The sequence below is a fragment of the Sarcophilus harrisii genome, chromosome 2 (assembly GCF_902635505.1).
Source record: "Sarcophilus harrisii chromosome 2, mSarHar1.11, whole genome shotgun sequence".
Lineage (NCBI taxonomy): Eukaryota > Metazoa > Chordata > Mammalia > Dasyuromorphia > Dasyuridae > Sarcophilus > Sarcophilus harrisii.
The window spans coordinates 141,572,845-141,586,984 of record NC_045427.1 but is presented as its reverse complement, the minus strand read 5'-3'; the positions used below and the strand labels follow the sequence as shown (position 1 = coordinate 141,586,984).

The 14,140-nt window shown below is 37.6% G+C and overlaps 1 protein-coding gene across 4 annotated transcripts in view; it reads right to left on the bottom strand.

Annotated features, from left to right (window-relative positions):
• ACOXL (acyl-CoA oxidase like) overlaps positions 1-14,140 on the bottom strand; it is a 495,343-nt gene that overhangs the window by 457,371 nt on the left and 23,832 nt on the right. For 3 of the 4 annotated variants that reach the window (XM_031950985.1, XM_031950987.1, XM_031950988.1), the window contains exon 1: positions 166-389. The exons of the other annotated variant lie outside the window; for it this stretch is intronic. In XM_031950985.1, the coding sequence (XP_031806845.1) occupies positions 166-374 (209 nt within the window). In that variant the 5' untranslated portion in view covers positions 375-389. Of the gene's footprint in view, positions 1-165; positions 390-14,140 lie in introns of those variants that run through there. 4 annotated transcript variants of the gene reach the window in all.

Here is a 14,140-nt window from a genome sequence, read left to right as displayed (position 1 = left end):
CATTAAGTTCTTGCTCCAGATCCGTAATAACCTACGATTTCTGCCTTCTCCCACTATCCGTTCTTGAACAAGCAACTAATCTCATGTGTCTCTAAACCCTCAGTGCCTACTGGAACACAAGTTCTATTAACTTTTAAAGTTTAAGGAGAATTTTATGTACTTTACCTATCTGTGCCTGATACCGATTCTTCCAGGTGGGCGCTGAAAAATGTTTTTAGAGATGAGGAAATCAGAGAGAAGTAAGTGCCTTTGCCCGTGGTCACATAGCTGGATGTCAGAGCTGGAATTTGGATGCCCGGTCTGCCCGACACCAAGCTCAGCACTCTTCCCACAACACCATACTGTCGTGTGTCCCTAACTATAAATAATAACATTATAAGAACCCCTTAACAAACATGTTAAAAAGACTTGGCTAAGCTCACTATTTTAAAAGTTCTTTTTATAACCACTAGGTGGAGCACTAACACTTTGACCAAGAGGATACTCGGAGCTATCACTAAGAATTAAAATTAAAAGTAGAAATAAAAGATATAAGGAATAATGCATAAAAATATTTTTGGTTTGTATAAAAAGCCTAAAGATGTGCTCACAAAATATAAAGTGTATAAGTTTTGGTTTTGTAATATGTAAAATTCTTTTACTGTGGAAATTATCTACAATTCAGACAGTTGAAACAAATAAGAACTGACAATTATATAACACCCTACCTATATTATTTCATTGGAATCTCATAGACATCCTGTGAAGTGGGCATTACAGGAGGTATTATTTCTATTTTACAGATTAAGAAACTGAGGGAAATTTCTGAGGGTCTGGATTCAAGGATTTGGAACAACCTGGGATTTCCAGCACACCTTTGAGGAGCCAGGGGAAGACCAAGTCAAGGCAGAGAAGAAAGTTATAGAAGAGGATCATTGTTTCTGTAGAAATCTTAGAGTGGAGAACTCACTTTGAGGGAGGTCCCAAGAAAAAATCAGTTTTCCCTCTTGATAACTATCTATTAGGATAATCAATTAGGATAAATGGAGTGTTCAAGGAGCACTAGCACCTCTTCTATGAGAACTTGCTGAACTCCTTTCACAGATGTTCATCCACCTTTGGTACTGATATCTACCTAGCACTCATCTCTCATTTGTGGCTGTAGAAGTTGTAGCAATGTGCAGCAGCTACACCCCAGTAAAACCATCAGCACATGGACTCTGGGTTGAGAGTAACTAGCAGGGTTCAAAACTCTCGGTGAATTAGGGGTTATTTACCCCAAGCACATGACTTCCCACCCCTCATCCCCGCAGAATGGGCAGATGAAAACAATTTGTTCCAGCAACCCTGAAGATGACTAAAGCAGGTGTTGTATAGCTTACTAATTGCTTGGTTAAACATCAAAAAAAAGACCAAGGCCATTCAATGCATCCCAAGTCATCACCCTTGACATTTTGACATTTGTCTTGCCATTAGACTTTGGTGACTCTGGAAGAAAGATTGAGGCTGACAGCTTTATGCAACTGTGCCTCACTTAAATTCAATTCATGGACAAATTATGGCATAATCCCGTCATATCATTAGTCCTCTTCAAAAGTGAAGGAAAAACAACAAAATAATCAATTCAGTTGTATAGTGGTTAGAGCCCTGAGCCTCGGGTAAGTAACATCTGAGTTCAGTCTCTCCAATTAGGAAAATACTTAATGCCTAACCAGAGACTTGCCTCACCATATCTTTATTTCTATCTGTTCTTTTTGTGACTGAGGAAAAATTTGGTTTATTAAGGTAGGGAGTAAGTATGTATTAAGTACAAAACATTCTATAAATATCTAATTTGATCCTTACAAAAATCCAAGGGGATAGATGTTATTATTATTCCCATTTTATAACTGAAGAAAACCTTTGTTAAGGGACTTACCTGGGGAACACAACCAGTAAGTATCTGTGGCCAAATTTCAACTCAGATGTTACTAACACAAGGCTCAGAGCTCTAATTACTATGCAGTTGAACTGGTTATTTTGCTGTTCTTCCTTCACTTTTCAAACACCAACTCCTGCACAAGTATGTTAGGAAAGGAAGCCTCCTGAATGGGGCCAGGTTCTGCCAACTTTTTATCTTGATTTTGCCCTTTTCAATCTCCTCAGTGCTGATGGCCAGTCTCTATTGGAAACGTTTCTTCCAATTATGGGGTTTTCTCTATGTAATATTCAAACTTGTTTATATTATTCAGTAAAAAGATTTCTTTCCAGAAGCTAAATTATCAGGTTCTTGAGCACTTGGACACAGTGTCTTTTGTCAATTTCCTATATCTAAAAATTTTCAGATTTCCTTTGCAGAGATCCATAGGTGTGAAACATATAGTAGCAGATTTTTTAAAATGTATTTGATCAGTTTTGCTGAATTTTCCCCCTCTTCTTTCTCTTATTTTTTTCTTTTTAAATTCTATCTTAAATAAAATAGTATTCCAGAAGGTAGTGGAGAAGAAATACAGGGTGAAATCAAGCTATTGTAAAATCAAAAGATATTAATGAAAAATTTTTTTTTAAAAAGTGAACAATAACTTTAATAATTGCTTTCATAAAACACAACCATTATTTAATAAGTAAACATGTTAACTGGTTATTTCTATGCCCCTTGCAAGAGTTGTTCCCTGTTGCTCCTTAATCCTTTCAGTTTGTAAAATAAACTGGTGTAATGCGTTTCTGTATCCTGACGACCAAATCATCAGATTCCCAATCATTTGGGAGCTATCGACAATTGTCCTGACCTATAGTTTGCCACTTCTTTGACTATGCTGGAGAGAGTAAGGCTGGTGACTTTGCCCAATTCTGCCTCACTTAAATCCAATTCACTTTCAGGTCAAGACATCACTCTCTTGATGTCATTGGTCTTCTCTGAGAATGAAGGTTGAACAATCACAGTATCATAGAAGGTAGACAAACTATGATGGACAAAATCAAGGTTCTCAGTTTCCTCATCTATAAGATGAGAGCATCCTTTTGGGGTCTAAGTGGGTTTTGTACAGAACCACAAACTCAATAGATTATGAGCACACAAACATAAGAAGAGTGAAGGGAGAGAACTAGCCTCATCAGTGATAACGTTGTGTCCTTTTACTGTTGCTCCTGTCATATGTACCCCATAGAGATCAAGTCCCATTCATTATGGTAGCATGCTAATTTTTACCTTCAAACAGACCCAGCCCCTCAACTTGTAACATCCTATAACAGCAGGAGATAATAAAATTATATAATCTTTCTCCTCTTGGTAGTACAATGGATAGAGCCCTACTGGGATTACAGTCAGGAAAACTTGAGTTCAAATTTGATCTCAGACACTTCCTAGCTATATCACCCTTGGAAAGTCACTTAATCTGTTTCCTCAACTATAAAATGAGGATAATGGGAGCAGTTAGGTGGCATAGTGATTAGAATATCAGCTCTGAAGTCAGGAGGACCTGAGTTCAAATCTGACCTCAGACATGTAACACTTCTTAGCTGTGTGACCCTGAGCAAGTCACTTAACCCCAATTGCCTCAGCAAAAATAAACAAATTAATTAATTAATAAAATAAAATGAGGATAATAATAGCATCTACTTCAAAGGATCAAATAAGATAATATTTGTCAAGTGCTTTTCCAAACTTAAAGCCCTATATAAGTACCAGTTATTATAATTATTACTATTAAGAACCTAGTATCAATTCAAAGCTTTGTTTATGCAAAGTTAAAACTAAAAAACAGCCCCTCCTTTTAGGGAGCTTACATTCTATAACAACATAACAACTTTTGGCTTTCTCTTTGAACAGAGAAAGCAAAACTTTCTAAAAGACTTTTTGTATGCTTTTGCCTACTGGCTCTTTCCAGAAAGTGAGGAAATGAATACCACCCCCCCAAGCGTTTCCTAAAAAAGCATATCAAAAATTAATACTCCCCCAGTGGTTCAGTCAGTACACAAAGGAAGATAGGTCTTCATTTTATTCTTTAATCAAATTAAGAAAGATTATTAAAACTAATGTTATAATTACATTAAATTCTAATAACAATTCTTTAGGAATTTTCAAGGGAGCAAAAAAAAAATCTGTTTCAAGTAAGTAGAATAATGCCTTTTTCTACTGGCATGCAATTCTCCTTACTCTGGTAAGGTAACTATCACTGGACAACTTCCAGTGAAAAGATTCTGATTTTATTCTGGTCAATTACAGCAGGATCCACTGATGTGAATTGACGTTCTGGAGAGTTTGGAAACAAACTGCATGTAGAGACATGCAGGTATCTAATACCATTGGCTTAGAGTAACTCAATTAAAGTGGGACTTTAATTTAAAGATTTAATTTACCAAGCATTTATTAAGCACTTACTATATATATGGCATTGTGTCAGGCACTGGGGTAAAATAAAGACAAAAATGAAACAGCTCTTTTTCAGGAGTCAGCATTTTAATTAAGAGGATATTATATTACATGTAGTCGGATAAGTAAATACATGATAATTTGAGAAGGAAGAAAATATAAATAATTGGGAAATCAGAAAAGGCTATCCATAGAGGATAGAACCTGAGCTAATACTTAACAAAAGCTAATGATTCTAAAAGGTAAAGGTGAAGGAGTGCATTCCAGGGGAACAATTTACACAGAGATTGGAAATGGAATGTCAACTTCAAAGAAGAGCAAATTTGGCTGAAACTTAAAGAATATTTAAAGTAGAGCAATATGAAATAAGTCAAGAAAAGCAGACTGGAATCAAAAAATGAAACATGAAATTTTTAAACTCCAAGCTGAAAAACTTATTTTATCCAAAAAACAATAATAGTGAGCCACAGAAGCTTCTTGAGACATCTGTATTAAGAATATTTTGGAAAGGAGAGAGGCTAGGAACAGGGAGACCAATTAGGAGTTTATTGAAATGATACAGTCAAGAAGGGATAAGGGCCTAGATTAGGTGAGTAGCCATGTGAGTGAAGGAGACAGACATTTAAAAAAAAAAAAAAAAAGTCATGGAGGTAGAATCAACAAGAATTTGTTACTGTTTAGTTATCTCAGTTACTTCCGACTTTTAATGTTCCCATTCTTGGCAAAGATACCGGAATGGTTTTGCCATTTCCTTCTATCACTCACTTTATAGATGAGAAAACCAAGGCAAACAAGCTTAAATGTCTAGTCTCAAGTCACACTGTTAGCCTCTGAGACCACAGTTAAGTCTTCCTGACTCCAGGCCCAGCACTCTATCCACTGCACATCCTAGCTGTCCATGAATTAGCAAGATTAACCAAAATTAGCAATTAATTAGAAATGGGGGGGAGGGAGTGGAAAAGTAATAGTAAAAGTAAGAAAGGGGAACAATTTTGGTAAGATAAAAACGGTTTCTTTCTTTTTTTTAATAGTTGTCTAGTAAATAAAGAACAAGTTCAAATCAATAAGCCTTACTGTCAAGCATTTGACAAGCAGACAGTGGTCTGCCCTCAAGGAGCTTATATTTTAATGGTGGAGACAAAACATAAAAGGGAACTAAAAGGGTTGGAGGTGATAAATAGTATAGGTCTACCTAGTCCTCATTGTCTTGACAGTTTGTGGTGTGTGTGTGTGTGTGTGTGTGTGTACTGAAATTGGACTGTAATTATCTCTGTATGTCCTTAGTCACAAATTCAATGGGGGAAGGTCCTGTCCACTTCAGTCTTCATATTTACATCTACTTTTCATTTGATGCCTTTGATTATGTGGTTAATGCTATTTTCTCTTCAGTAATCAAATAAGTTTTCATCTTCTCTGATTTTTTTTAATATAGAGAAAACTAACAAACCAGTCACCCAATCCCAGCGTTATTGCTTTTTCTTTTTTTCTTCTCTGACATGGGAGAATTTCAATATGAATCCAATTTTTTTTAACCACTGCAATATATTCCTTCATTGCTTGGCTGGGACTTGAAAATCCAAGTGTTTTTTATGCTCCTCATTTCTATTTCCTCTCCAAATCAAAGCAGCTTGCTTTAGGTATGTTACAGTTTCCAACTACCTACAAGTAATGGTGAATATGTACAAGAGCAGCTTCCTGCTGGCTAGAGGAAAAGGGGCAGGGCCTAGAATCAGGAAGTGGTAGTTGTTGAGTATTCTCCATGACCCCATTTGTGATTTTCTTGGCAAAGATACTCTTGGAGTGGTTGGTCATTTCCTTCTCCAGCTCATTTTCCAAATGAGGAAACTGAGGCAAACAGTGTTAGGTGACTTACCCAGGATCAATCACGTAGCTAGGAAATGTCTGAGGCTGAACTTGAACTCATCTTCCTGACTCCAGGTCCTGACTATTTATTGAGCAACCTAACTGCTCCAGTTTAAATCCTGCCTCAGACACTAGCTGTAGGATGATAGAACAGCATCTACCCTTGAAGGTTGTGATGAGAGTCATTTGTAAAGCACTTAGCCCATGGCCTGGCACACAGAGGAAGTGCTGAAAGAATGCTTATGTCCTTTCTTATCCTTAACCTAGGCCTTGGGGCTAAGCTGAAGCCTGCTCAAAGAGCTCTACCAAGTTCTTAGACTTCTTCTCCTAGGGACTAGTCAGGGAATCCCCCATGCTCTCAGACTCAGCTCCCTGCCACTGTTAGCAGAAAAGGCCCCACTGCTGGGTAGGAGAAAGCTCAGTCTAGCTCAGTCCCTGCTTACTCTGTCTACTATCTTTTATGGGCTCCTCAAGTTATTTATATAACTGTGCCTTGGGGATGCTGGAAGTGGAGTGGGTAGCTGCTACCTACCCTTGCTCTCTTTCCAGGCAGAAAGTTCTAGCTGTGTATACACACACACACACACACACACACACACACACACACACACACGGATATTCCACTTTTTGTTTGTGAGTCTTTAAAAATTTTTTTGATTTAAATTTTAAGTTTTTTAGAATCTGCATTTATTTCCTCCTCTATCAGACCAGCTTCTTCCACAGCCACCGCCTCTTAGTACTTAGAATCACCTACAGAAAGGTACATCCAGGCCATGGAAGAGTAAAGTCCTTCATTTTGTTGCCAAAAAGCTCCTGACCACTCCTCCTTTCCATGCTTCAGAAACTTTCTCTTCCATCACCATTTACATTTCAAGTGATGACCTTGCAGGAGTCCTCAAGCTTTTAAAATAGGGGGCCAGTTCACTGTCCCTCAGACTGTTGGAGGGCCGGACTATAGTAAAAACAAAAACTTTGTTTTGTGGGCCTTTAAATAAAGAAATTTCATAGCCCTGGGTGGGGGGATAATCGTCCTCAGCTGCCGCATCTGGCCCGCAGCAGTAGTTTGAGGACCCCTGTGAGGGTGGGGCCATGAAGCAGGCAGAGTTTTATGAGAGTTACCAAAACTTTCTTATGAATTTCTGAAAGATAGATTACTTTTTAAGTGCTGGGTACTATGCTAATCAGTCAACAGGACAAAAGATATTGTACTCTAATTGGGGAGGACAAATACATAGGGTGGCATATTGGCAATAGTATAGCAAAATAAGTGATATGGAGCCTGGTCCCAATCACAATAACATGAAAGCTTAGTTACCCCTCTAGACTCTACCATAAGCCAGGAGGCTCCCCTAGACTCTGGCTACCCACAACTGTAATCTATACATAGAGCAAAGCCCAAGATTTCCCAAACACAGTTCAGATGCCTAGTGTCAGACACTTTCACAGGGAGATGCAGGCAACTCACATACTGAGCTTAATAAATGCTCCCAAAGTTTCCATTCATAATTTAAATGTTCCCCCACTGACTTTTCCACCTGCCAGAAATGAGAAAATCCAAGTGGGAGCCACAGAATTGGAGATGCAGAACCTGCTCCCAGAAGATGCTGCCACTGACCCGCTTACACTGTCCCTGGCAACAACAATGTTCTCTAAATGTTTCCTAGTGCATTGACACTTTCAGCTGGACTACAAAGGATCCCAGTTATTTCTTTGTCTCTTACTCATCCCAGGCAGAACATTGCTGCAGGATAATAGGCAAGCTCTCAGATGGAAAAGGAAACTACCAGCCACCATTACTTCCTTAGACCCAGAATTACCACTCTTCAAATGTCTGCCCTACCCCCTTGATGCCATTTCTCTCTGGCTATTTCTGTCTGGTCTCAACTTTATAGAAAAGATTATCTGCTAGCCTAGAGGCATTTGTCCAATGGGGCATAGAATATCAGCCCTCAAGAAGCTTATATTCTAATGGGAGAAGCTGACATCAAAAGTGCAGGGAATAGGAGGTGAGGAAGAGCAAAACTATTGACAAGAAGGTGGAAATCACCAAAGTAACAAATGAAGCCAGAGGTGATCATGGCCTGGAAATCTCATGGGAAGATAGTCCTGATCAGGGACTCACAAATCAGGTGAGTGAGATTCTGAGCAGATTAGTCTCTATTAGGCAATGATGTCCTACAAATCACCAAGATGACCAGCTGCAACTATCATCTTCCAGTAGCTAACTCATTTATTCCAGGAAATCAAAAGTAGCTGTGCACACTGTGTCCCCAAAAAGTAATGAATAAAGAAACATGAATAATGAACCTTCTAGTAAATACCACAGTCAGATTCACAACCACCCCCAGATAGGGCATTTCCAACCCCAAAGTTCTCCACCCCCACTTCTATAAGCCATACTCACCAAAGACACTTCTGAATAATAATGAAACTTACTACTATGCTTGCTCAGATCATCAACTGAAACAGAAACTACTTGATCATCTTGTGGTAACTTTCAGAGATGTCAGATCTATAGAATGACAAGAGCGATATTGCGCAGTCCCAAGATTAAGCTTCAAGAGTGTTTCTTTGGGGATTGCTAAATTCACTGCATGTGAGGTTTAGCAAATAGGACACATCTGCTAACAGAAGGCTAAGAGATTCCCTTCCCCCCCCCCCAAAAAAAAGTACACATTTTCTTCCACTAATGGAAAACTAAGAGAGCTGACATAAAAGGAATCTCAGATCTTGATAAAGGAATTTTTTGGGAGGGGGTGAGGCAATTGGGATAAAGTGATTTACCTAGGATCACACAGCTAATAAGTGTTAGGTGGCTGAGGTTGAATTTGAACCCAGATTTTCCTGCATGACTTTAGGGCTGCTGTTCTAAATGCTGCACCTTCTCATTGCCTCTGGTAAAGGAAATTTTAAGTGCATAATAGCATACCACCATCTTTGGGTTTTCATGTTCAGCAAGAAAAAGAAGATTATTAGTTGAATCAGGAAATGGTGAATTTATTCCCATGTATCCACATAAATAGATTCAGAGTCTGTGTAAGATAGTAGTTGTCTTATGTGGATGGAATATGTCAGAAAAGAATGGTAAGTTTTAAAAGGTACCTGACCAAGTCAGGTTCCTCCCTGCCAAAAAGCAGGCAAAGATGGTGGAGGAGAAATATAGGTGAATTTTCTTCCCCCAAATCTACCTTTCTTCCCAATTTGCCTGTTGCTTTGTCAAGGGTATTTTTGTCCTTCCAAATCATTCAGGTTCACTACTTTATGAAATCATCTTAAATTTGTCACTCCCCCCTCACCTGCACATGTGATTTTACTCCCACAACATATTTCATATCCATCTCCTCTCCATTCTTATACCCCCTTCCCACGTGAATTCAGACACCTACCATACCTTACATGGACTATTGTAAATAACCACCTAATCGTTTCGAGGCTTTCCATTACAATACTTCCTCCAAATAGCTGCCAAAATGATCCAAGACATGGGTAGGATCACATGACTAAAGAACCTTTTCAAGAACCTTCATTTGCTCCTAAGATAATACACAAACTTCTTAATTTGGAATTTAACTTACTGTGTTCCAGCCTCATATTGCTGTTCTCTTTCACAATCCTTTCATTCTAGAAAAGCTAGACTCCCCTTAGCCAGCTCCACCTATGAGTGCCTAATGATTGTGTCTGACATGAAATAAATGGAGTCTTCATGGTTATCAAGTTGTTAAAACTCAGCAATCCATCTCCCATTTCAGTACTTTTGCAAAAAGCTGTCCCCAATACATGGAAAGCAGTCCCTCTCTTAGCATCTAGAATCTCCTTTAAGGCTAAACTTACTCTGTTGCCACCTCTGGCAAGATGCTTCTTCTGAGTTCACCAATTGCTAAAAATCAACATCTAAATACCTATCCTTTTACATCTTGTATGCTCCAATTAAAATGTAAGCCCTTTGAAGCTAGAAATTTGTTCATTTTGTCTCTAACTGCAACTTGCACATAGTAAATAGAGTAAGTACACAATAAATGCTTGCTAGAGAGTAAATCCAAAAATTTAGGTACAGATTGGGCTAGGAAGATTGGCTCTGAGGCCTCAATCAACTCTGATGTTCCATGATTCCATGGACTATTTTTCCACAATGTCTAGCTTTTTATTGAAAAAGTGGAAAAAGGAGAGATGAGGGGTAATAAAATCAAATTAATTCACCTCTCAAAAGAGCCACTTATATGAATGGAGAAACATACCACTTATGTAAATGATTTTTTTCTCAAATTTCAGCTCCCTAGAGAACATCATGGCTCTAATTTGCATCAACTTTTGGCAACAATATCTTGGCAAGAGTCTTGGATTTCAGCCAGGTAAGGAATGAACTTGTGGGGGTACTCATTGTCCTTCTCAGTCCCAGATATGCTTCGGTCCACTTTGATCTTTTCTATTTCACTAGCTACTTAAATTCTTTTCTATGGCAAATAGGAAGCTCATTCCCCAGTATCTTTTTCATCCTGTACTACTGGAGAAAATGCTTTAGCCATGAATCTTGTTAGTACTGGCCATCAATACATGGCTTCGTCATCATGGTGGAAAGCCCACAGTGATGGTAACAGTATGGTAAGCAACAGTAAACAGCGTGGCTGGCCAATATGAAGGACGCCACCATCAGCAATGAATGGGACACAGAAGCTCTGGGCTTATTTTGGGCTCTTGTTAAAGAGCTATTGCCTGGGGCCACTCACATAACAACATACAGGCACTTCAGTATCAGATTTTCTTTATGTTCCTCCTTAGCACATTGAGACCCATAACCTAATGACTGTAATATTTCTTTTTATAATATTTAACACTGCCAACTGAAAAGATAGAGTCTAAAACAATAGCTGCACTATACACAGAAGCTATTTCTTGACACCCTTGGATGCCAACAGGTAGTCCCAGTCCTTAAGGTACTTGCCACTTTGTTTTGTCTTTCATTTTCTAAAAGGACCAAAGATATCACAAGGGTGGTGTTCTGACATACTCCTGAAAAGAATTAAATGAGGCAGAGCTGTACAAAGTCATGAACTTCACTTTCCCCTCCCAAGCCATCTAAGTCCAGTAGCAAGACAAAAGTCAAGACAACTGGTGATGGCCAGGGATGTAGTAGATGACCTTAGCTTTTCTCAGTTAAAGTCCCTTCCTAAGCCCCAATGTGTCTGAGGCAACATTCATTCAATGACCAAGGCCTAGGTAAGGAATGAGACAGAAAACAGTCTATAGCATAATCCAAAGACAAAACCACTTCTGTTTCTTTTTCCATTCACTCACATCCAAATGTTCTCCACTATGATTCCCACTTCTGGTTCCTAAATTTCTTCACATTATAAACATTTCTTGATCTCTTCTGCTTTATCTTCTATTTCTTTGGAACAAGTTATGCCCACCCAGAGCTATATTTCAGATTCAAGTTTCAGCCCACCAAGACTCAGTGATACCTCTGAAGTTAAATTTGCCTTCTTATACTGGGAACTTTAGTTTCTTGTACTTATTACCTAAATTTGAAGTATCTGTGCAAGGACACTTAATTTTGTTACTACTCTTTTATTTTTTTTTAAGATTTTTATTACTACTCTTTCTATGGATTTTGTCTCCTGAATTTCTGAGTGTTTTTTCTTCATTATAGGTACTTTCTATGATATAGGTATCCTTTGTGAATAATATAAGCAATTCTCTCCTCCCTACCACCTATGTTATTATTTTAAAGACCTTTTAAATACATTTGCAGGACATCAGGCTATTACCCTTATTAGGCTTTATTAGGTGTCTGTCATTCCTGCATGTTATTTTTTAAAATTATTGCTGCCTTTGTTTTCATATCACATATATCTCCAATAATATCTTGTATAGTGGATAGAATGCTAGATCTAGAATCAGGAAGATCTAAGTTCAAATCTGGCCTCCACCACTTACATGTGAATATGGACTTATTTTCTTTTTTAACAAGTGTTTCAACTGTAAAATAAGAGTCATACCGCCTCCCTCCCAGATTGTCACAAGAATCAAATGAAATATTTGTAAAGTGCTTAGCATGGGAACTGGAAACGGAGTGGATGCCCATAAGTTGGGGAATGGCAGAATAAGTTATGATACATGTAGGTATTGGAATATTATTGTTCTATAAGAAAGGATGAGCAGGCTGATTTCAGAAAAGCCTGGAAACACTCACACAAACTGCTGAGTGAAGTGAGCATAACTAAGAAAACATTGTACATAGTAACAGCAAGATTATGTGATGATCAACTGCAATGGACTTGACTCTTCTAACCAATGTAGTTATCTAAGGCAATTCCAATAGATTCAGGATGGAAAATGCCATCCACAACCAGAGAGAGAACTATGAAAAACAATTTGGTTAGAAACATAATATTTTCACCTTTGGGTTGTTTTTTGTCTGCTTGTTTCTTTCTCATACTTTTCTCCCTTTTGGTCTGATTTTTCTTGCACAACATAATATGAAAATATGTTTAAAAGAATTGTATATATATTTAAACTATACCAGATTGCTTACTCTCTTGAAGAGGAGGAATATAAGGAAGAGAAGAGAAAAAAATCTGGAATACAAAGTCTTATAAAAATGAATGTTGAAAACCATCTTTACCTGTATTTGGAAAATAAAATACTATTGAAAGTATATGTATGTGCAGGCAATGATGGTCAATAACTCATCATCCTCATTTATAATAAGCTGCTTTCCTTCCTTGTTCCACTGCAGGATTTCATTCACTTTTTCATAATTTGTGCAGGAGCCATCCTTATATATCTCACTTTGTCATGATCTTGCCCACAAATTGGTCATGCCCCTCCTCTTTGTGAATTCTTATGTCCCAAAAAGAGACAATGTCCATTAGGCTGCTGCCCATCTTGCCAATGTCAGTGATGACTATCCACACAAAGATATTCTTTGACATGCCATACTTTTCCCTCAAACACATCTTTAATTCTACTTTCAGTGAAGCCTTGATTATATTTCTTCAGTTTATACATTTCATTACCTGAAACCACAAAAGTTCAGTTTTAATAAAGACAAAACAACCTATGAGTACCAGAACAATGATCATCTCAGCCTGAGTGACTGTATCACTGCTGGGGAATAAGTGAATGAATGAATGAAAAAAGTGTAAAAGCATAGTGCTAAACAAAGAAAATACAAATGGAAAAGATAATCCTTGCTCTCAAGGCATTCACAATACTTTTTAAAAAAAATTTCAGTTGACAAAAATTTATTATTTTCTCTTCTACCTCCTCTCTCATTAAAAGAAAAAAGAAAAGCAAAAACCCTTTTAATATGGCAAGTTAAATAAAACAATTCCCACATTAGCCATATTTAAAAATCTATATGTCTGATTTTGCACCCCAAATCCATCATCTTTCTGTCAGGAGTAATATGCTTCATTGTTGGTTCTCATGGTTAGAATTTGTAATCATCATTAGAAACTGTCTTTATAATGTTGTTGCTGTTGTTTTCATCCTGTTCACTTTGCATCAGTTTGGATAAGTTTTCCCAGGTGTCTGCAACCATGCCTTTCATCATTTTTACAGCACAATGGTGCTCATTATTATTGTATTATATTTTGTATTATAATTTGTTATTATTGTATTATAATTTGTTCAGAAATTTCCCAACTGAAGTGTCCAATTTCTTGGTACCCAAAAAAGAGCTGCCATATTTTTGCATATGTGGATTCTTTTTCTTTGCTCTTTTGAAGGGGAAGGCTATAGATTAGTGGTGCCACTGGCAAATTCTCATTCTAATGGGGTCAATGACACATAGAGAAGATTTCACTTATAAATCTGATGAAAACATTCCATGGTCCTTAGGTTGCAAGTGGCAAAGCAGATGGTAATCATATTCTTTTTTTCTGTAACATTTGTTTTGAAATTTTATTTTCCATTTATGGAATAAAACAAGCATTTATTATGGAA